This window comes from Helicoverpa zea, chromosome 17 (assembly GCF_022581195.2).
Source record: "Helicoverpa zea isolate HzStark_Cry1AcR chromosome 17, ilHelZeax1.1, whole genome shotgun sequence".
Lineage (NCBI taxonomy): Eukaryota > Metazoa > Arthropoda > Insecta > Lepidoptera > Noctuidae > Helicoverpa > Helicoverpa zea.
The window spans coordinates 11,959,528-11,966,260 of record NC_061468.1 but is presented as its reverse complement, the minus strand read 5'-3'; the positions used below and the strand labels follow the sequence as shown (position 1 = coordinate 11,966,260).

Below are 6,733 nucleotides of genomic sequence, written 5' to 3'. Positions count from 1 at the left end.
TTTGAAAATCCAAAAGAATTGACTTGTTATCGCAGTGTTTATTGGCATTTGCAGAGGTCCTGACCCAATGAATTACATGTTTATACCCCATGTTTATGATTTTGATAGAGTTACGGTTTTTACTTTAATTGCATTTATAATATTAAATTGCATTATAACCATAAACTAAACCGTAAATAGCGATAACCGTACAAATCTTATTGCACACAGTCTATATTTGGGTCTTGTGCTGCCATCTTTCGAAAGCTTTGAAAAGACTATCGTTTCGTGACGTCACTGACATGACATGAAATTACGGAAATTAGAAATGGCTGCGATGGGTAGTGGACGGGGAATGATGGATTCCCAAAATCAAGTGCAAAGTGATACTGTAGATCGTTTAAAATTGCTATATCCAAATGTGAACGAAGAGGAAACCCCATTACCAAGATCATGGAGTACTAAAGACAAATTCAGCTACATCGGGTTGTCGCAAAATAATCTACGAGTCCATTACAAAGGTAAGAACTTTCAAGGTTTGTTTATGGATTTGTAGATCGCAAAACTACTCGTCAAAACATTTTAAAGCAATGCTCAACTTATTGACAAGAGTTTTGTTTAGTTAAATATTACATTTAAGGCGTCTGACGTGTCATAACAGCTTGTAGTGCGGTGACTATCGTTGCAGTAGTCAAACAAAGAAATCAGCTGATCGTGTATTTTGTAACAACATGCTAGGAATGAAAGATAGCTGAAGAAGTGGTTTTTGTAGAAATAGGTTAAAATGCATCGAGCAACACGTAAAAGTCGTTATTCTTTGTCTCAGGCGACAAATCCATGATAGAGTTTACAAGGTCTCCTCCTCTAAAATGGCAGACAAAAAATATGTATATACATGTTCATGACTACTTGTTTGTGGCATTCTTTTATTTAGTTAATATGTAATCTGTTACAAATACTGGAAAGCAATACAATACTTATATTTACTAGTTCTTCGTGGTTTATTTCAATTTCAATATGGTAAGAGACAAATAATGATTGAAGTTTTTCTTCCTAGTTTATTCTATACTGATCCCACTAATATTGATCTTGGTTATTCTACAACTAAGTATACATAGAGGCTACAACTTTCAATTGTGTTATAAATCACATTGTATAACAAAGGAATTTATGTTTTACTTTTTTCTACTACTGATAAATTAATTTTTTGTAACTTTCTAACAAAGCCTTATTTTTTACTAATATAACACTAAAGAAATAAGCTCTTGCAGTAAATACTAAGTTCTGTGGGTTCCCCATACTACTAAAGCTCAATAACTACTATAACTAGAATCTACAAATCAGGTCTTTATTCTGCTGACTCTAGTTATCAAAACTGTTGTGCAAATCTATCAAGTTCATACAGTTGCATAAATCTGTAATGTTATGTAAATGTATTCACCTGTCTGTTGGACCACGGCAGCTCAAGGTCTACACTAAAGAGGTTATCACTTCTATCATAGTCAAACATGCGTAAAAGCCATAACGTTCAATTACTTGTAATATCATACATCACTTTTCGGTTGAGGAACTTGTAGCTAAGTAACACCAGCATGGATCAATCAATCATAAGGTTAAGCACTGCTTTTGCTTGGTCAGTTCACGGATGGGTGACCATATTGTTCCATTGTTAAAGGTAGTCAAAAGTTTGGTTCTCAGCTACAGTTAGACTAGAAGCTGAACCTAACACAGTTGGGAAAGGCTATTCAGATAATTATCATACATCATTTCTTTAAACCTGTTCTTGTTTCTTGATTGATAAAAGAAATCGTTTGTGGCTGTGGTTAAGATATTAAGCATTCCAGTGGCGGTAAGGAGCCAACCTCTTAAGTATGAGTGTGTGGATTAAATTCCAGGTCAGGAAAATATCACTGCGACTTTTCTTAGTTTCTACCAATTACTGTGAATATTTGGAGGGCACATTTAACTGTAGGTCTCAGCTGCCATTTAACATCCTAATGTGTGAAATGACAGGAGATATATATCATTAGTAGGTTTGAGATTGGTCTACTTTAGAAAAAAAACAGCAGACATTATGATAAAAATGCTTCACATAAATAACAAAACACAAATTAAATTGTACTTTACTCACTTTAGCTGCACTTGCTATCAACGACTCAACAAGTTCTATTTGCTAGTATATTGTTTACATTTAAAACAGTGTTAAAGTTAGGAAAGCTAGGTGTACAATAATAATTAAAATATCCAGTGCCCATCTTATCTTACTGCAAGCAATGCTTAGATTTTATCAAATGATTTTGGTCTGTTCTAAAATAGGGCGAAAGCTTTCTGCCCCATGCTTGCCTACTCCCAATGTTTATTTATTTACTTATCAGATTCAGGACCTGATAAAATGCAGTTTACTGCTATTTTTAATGTGCATAGTTGGATTGTTTGTTTAGCTCTCTTGAACTTTGATTATTCCAAGGTTCAAGAGACGAGACATACAGAAATGATTGAGCCAAGTTACAATAATACACTAATAGTGGTATATTACTCGCAAAACTGCGTGTAATGTATGGATCGCGACGTAGCTTGCAGGTAAACCGTGATAAGTGTAAGTCGAACGCGCCCCTTATCTCACTACACTATTATTATTATACTGCCTTTACATTAAAAATTATGAGCAGTGATTATAAACAATGCTTACGTTTACCAAGCTTTCAGACTAAATATGGTCTATGAGAACCAGTCAGTTACCGAAGTTATCAAATAGACTTGTCATGATCAATATGCCTTTTTCATTATCGTTTCTCAACTTTTTCATCATTCATTCTTTAATGATTTTGATTTCTTGATGATGAGGAACGTGATAGTTGGTCCCGCTTCTAGAGTCGTATCGGTACAGCGAGCGTCCTCTTTTCCTTTTCCTCTCATACAGAGTATACATGTTGGCGTTATATCTTTGGCGTAGTGTTATTGAAGCAGTTGTGAGCGTTGTCGAGAGGTACAAACATAAGCTGATGTGACGGTAGACTGCCAATGTATGGTGATGATTTATGTACTCCTGAGAGGCCAGTGATGCGATGATGTATTAGATTGAAGTGTTCATAGCATTGCCTGGTCGTATGTAATGGTAACATGAAGATAATTTTTGCCCACTTATGTTAAAACAAAAAAAAATTCCCTACCATTTTACAAAATAGTAGAAGGTTTTTTGTGCTACCGGTCACAGTCCCTTCTTTAGGGAACTTTCAGCGTTTCCCCCTTCTCCTCGTCGTGAAATTGTTATGCGATAGGTGAAACATTCAACAAAATTATTATGGCTTTAATTAATAGACTATATTTTCCTACAAATCATTTGGAATTTAATATGGAAAGCAAACTTAAGTTTTATGAAACTACTTTTGGACAACGTTTAAGAATTTTAGTCTATGTGTGTTTTCGAAATCTTTTAAAAATAGTCTGAAGTAACAATAAATTTACATTATTGTTAAAAATTATATAGGTCTGCGTTTCTATTTTGTATGAACGATTGCTTCAAACAAAAAATTGCTTTAAGAATTGAAGCATGTCCCAAGTGGAAACAGTAGAGCTAATAAAGTTTTATGATTTACAGTATTGAGGAACACGTTTGTCGAAGTGCATGTCGAGTTGCAGAAATTCGTGGTGTAAGGGGATTGGCGCTCGGGTACGCTCGGGGCCCTTTATCGACCGGGGTCTGACGCGCCGGTTGTTGACCGACTACTGCGCTTGCAGTGTGCCCGGCCCCGGTTCACGCCGGTGCACTCCGCCTAATTCCGCGTCTAGACTTGGGGCAAGGACCCCGGGGGTGCTGACAATGCAATTTGTACCACCTTTTGTTGTCTGCTGGCATTAATAATCTCGCGTAGCTTCGCTAATGCTCCTCCTCCCACTTGAGTTCGTTTACGTGCTATTTGTACACAAGTGAGCGCTGGCAATTTGATTTTTGGCAGCACTTTTGGATGTTTGTAGTTCATGTTTTAATAATTTAATATTTGCAATCGGCAGCGCGTTATACCGTTACGCATTAAGAAGAGCCCACTCTGACGTTGCATGTACTTAAGGTAGACCTAACTTTAGTTAAGACACAAGCGAACTGGTCAACTGAAACAAATCAGATTTCATAGCCGTGAAGCAATAACGAGTTGATGATGTCGGGCTTGTTCTTCAATAAAACTGATTTGTAATTACTTCGAATCATGTGGGCGTGTGTACTTAGTAACTTTTTTATAATACTCACTACGCGTTTATATTGCTCTTCTGTGTGAACTTGTAGGTCACATGAAGGTGTTCTGTCTGACATTCGCTAATTCTGCGTATTTCAAGCTATTTTTCGGGGATGTCGGAAAAATTGGAGCGAAGGACCCGACGGTCAATAGGGCACCAGGTCACCGCTAGCTCAATAAACTTAAGCGCATCACACTTAATAAATTGTATTATTATTGTATTAAAATGTAACGAGCGATATGTGGTACGCCTGCGCGCTCCAAGATCAAGACTTAAGCACTAAGCTCGCATGTAACTATCTCGCGAATCATGGCTTTGACTGAGAAATATTTCAGTGTTTCACTGTCAAAAAATAAAGATAGTTTGGTATATCCAGTCCTGATGCGAGAAGCTGGCAGGTCCTCGTCCCCGGCACAATGCGCGAGGCTAACGACCCACCAAACCTGTTAACCAACTAGTTGCTCTAGGCTGATCGCTCATGTTGTCCACATTGCTTTTTGTTTGTTTCCGAACTCATTCTACTCTCGCATTGAAACTTTGGCCTGTCAACAAGCTTTATGCTTCTCCACAATGTTTTGGTCAAATTCTGCTAGACCTATTTATATTGTTTCATGGGACTGACTTCAATATGGATTAGGTAATTACAAGCTTAGATAATAAAGTAGTTCCACGCATAAGGGTCTTAGTACATAAAACAAATGAGGGTTTTCAATTAAGTTGTGAAAACAAAGTGACAAATTGTTATGAAACGAGCTGTGTGCTGTTTCTATGCGAAGCTTCGCAAACTTTATGAGGATTTAGTGTGCACAGTTAGTTCATATGGCCGAGTGTATTGGTAAGGTAATGTGTTTATTGAAGACATTTTAAACAACTTTGTATAAACCTGATTTGATAAGTTTGCTTTTACTGAATATAAAGTTAGGTAGCTGTCTCTTCACAGTTACAAAGTTGCTGAAACTTTGAACCAAATCTAACTCGTCTTTGAATCTTTTAGATCATATGAGATTCAATACACCATTGAATAGGAATGTATATAAAAGATATTTTCAAAAAGGTTGGTTTCAATTATGCTGCCTTATTGGTACTGAATCCTGAGCGAATAGTGTTTGCAACAGATCATTACAGTGCATAATAATATAGAATTTCTTAATTTATTTTCTTTTTCCGCAAACAAAGACTAACACAACTTTTAACTCATTAACAAGAGTAGTTTCAAAAACGGTTTAAAAAAATTCCCATTTGATATTAATTTCTGATACTGAGTTGACTCCTGTTTGGTAGCCCTTATTTTCAACAATGTTTGTGGTAGGAGGAGAATTCGCAGCCCAGGGACATATGGATAAAATAACAACAACAATAACAACACAATAACATTCGCAATAGAGCCGAGTATTATATTATGTGAGTGAATACCGTGATTGCACTTATTGAGGGGTTCCCACAGCATTCGCTTTGTGTCAGATGGAGCAGAGAATTCAAGATAAATTCGCTTCAGTTAATTCAAGATACGTTACTTATTCTTATAGCATCTGATGTTATAAGAATGACAGGAATATGAAATACAATATGTTATTGGTCCATGTTGTTTTTTTATTGCGACGGGAAACATGGTTGACAATCCCTACTATAGTACTGTGATTCGTAAAGCCTTGGTTGTGAGCAGAGCGTGCCGCGCCGGTCTTGTATAGAGATACCGTATTATGACGCGCTCACTGCCGACCAGTTTCCGACCTAACTGTACAATGCACATTACGCAAAAACTCCAGCCTTTACTCGTAAAGTACCAAGTAATCCATTAAAATAGTTCGAATCGAAACAATACAATTGATAAATTGTTAACGAATAATGAATGAATGAAACTGTTAACATGTGCAAGTCGACTAAAACCGATGGCATAAATAAATACATTTGAATAAGTTAATGAAACACGTTTTGACGAGGCAACTGGTCAGGTAGTTAACAATATTTACTCGTGCGACAAAAAACAAGCTACAACCAAGGTTCCTGATACGCGGCGAATATATAATTACATATATTATTGAAGTTTCGCATTCTGAATAATCATAATTAATTCTAAATTATAATTAATTTAATTCCACTTCCACATTTAAATATGCACTTTGCTCAACGAAGGTTTGCTTACTTTTGACAAAAAATAATAGCAGTACAATTTGCAAATGCATCCTCTTCACCCTCCCTCGTATGTGAGAGCGCTGCATACCCTGTGGAGGTTGCTTAGTTCTTGTGGGGAGTCCCTCTTGAGCCGAGGAGTCGGCTTGACGAGAGCTCGTGAGTGAAAGCAACATGTACCGATCTCCCCTGGTGCTTGTGTCGAGGATCCGACTTTGTGTTACAATACTGTGGGTACTTAAAGTAACGTTAAAAAATGTAAGGTAGCTAATGCTGTGCTATGCTGTAGTAGTGTATTTTGTATTTCTGAAGCTTTCTCTTAAAATAAAAAGGTCATAGTATAGTAAAGAGGAGCGTCCTGGTGCAGTGGCCAGCGCCCCCCACAGGCGGCTGC

At 36.9% G+C, this 6,733-nt stretch overlaps 1 protein-coding gene across 9 annotated transcripts in view; it reads left to right on the top strand.

The window, feature by feature from the left end:
* The first annotated feature begins 275 nt into the window (after positions 1-275).
* Positions 276-6,733, top strand: part of LOC124638030 (ran-binding protein 9) — a 47,937-nt gene continuing 41,479 nt past the window's right edge. For 5 of the 9 annotated variants that reach the window (XM_047174806.1, XM_047174804.1, XM_047174803.1 and 2 more), the window contains exon 1: positions 276-500. In XM_047174806.1, the coding sequence (XP_047030762.1) occupies positions 287-500 (214 nt within the window). In that variant the 5' untranslated portion in view covers positions 276-286. The remainder of the gene's footprint in view (positions 501-6,733) is intronic. The other 4 variants (XM_047174812.1, XM_047174811.1, XM_047174805.1 and 1 more) reach the window with 3 other exon arrangements.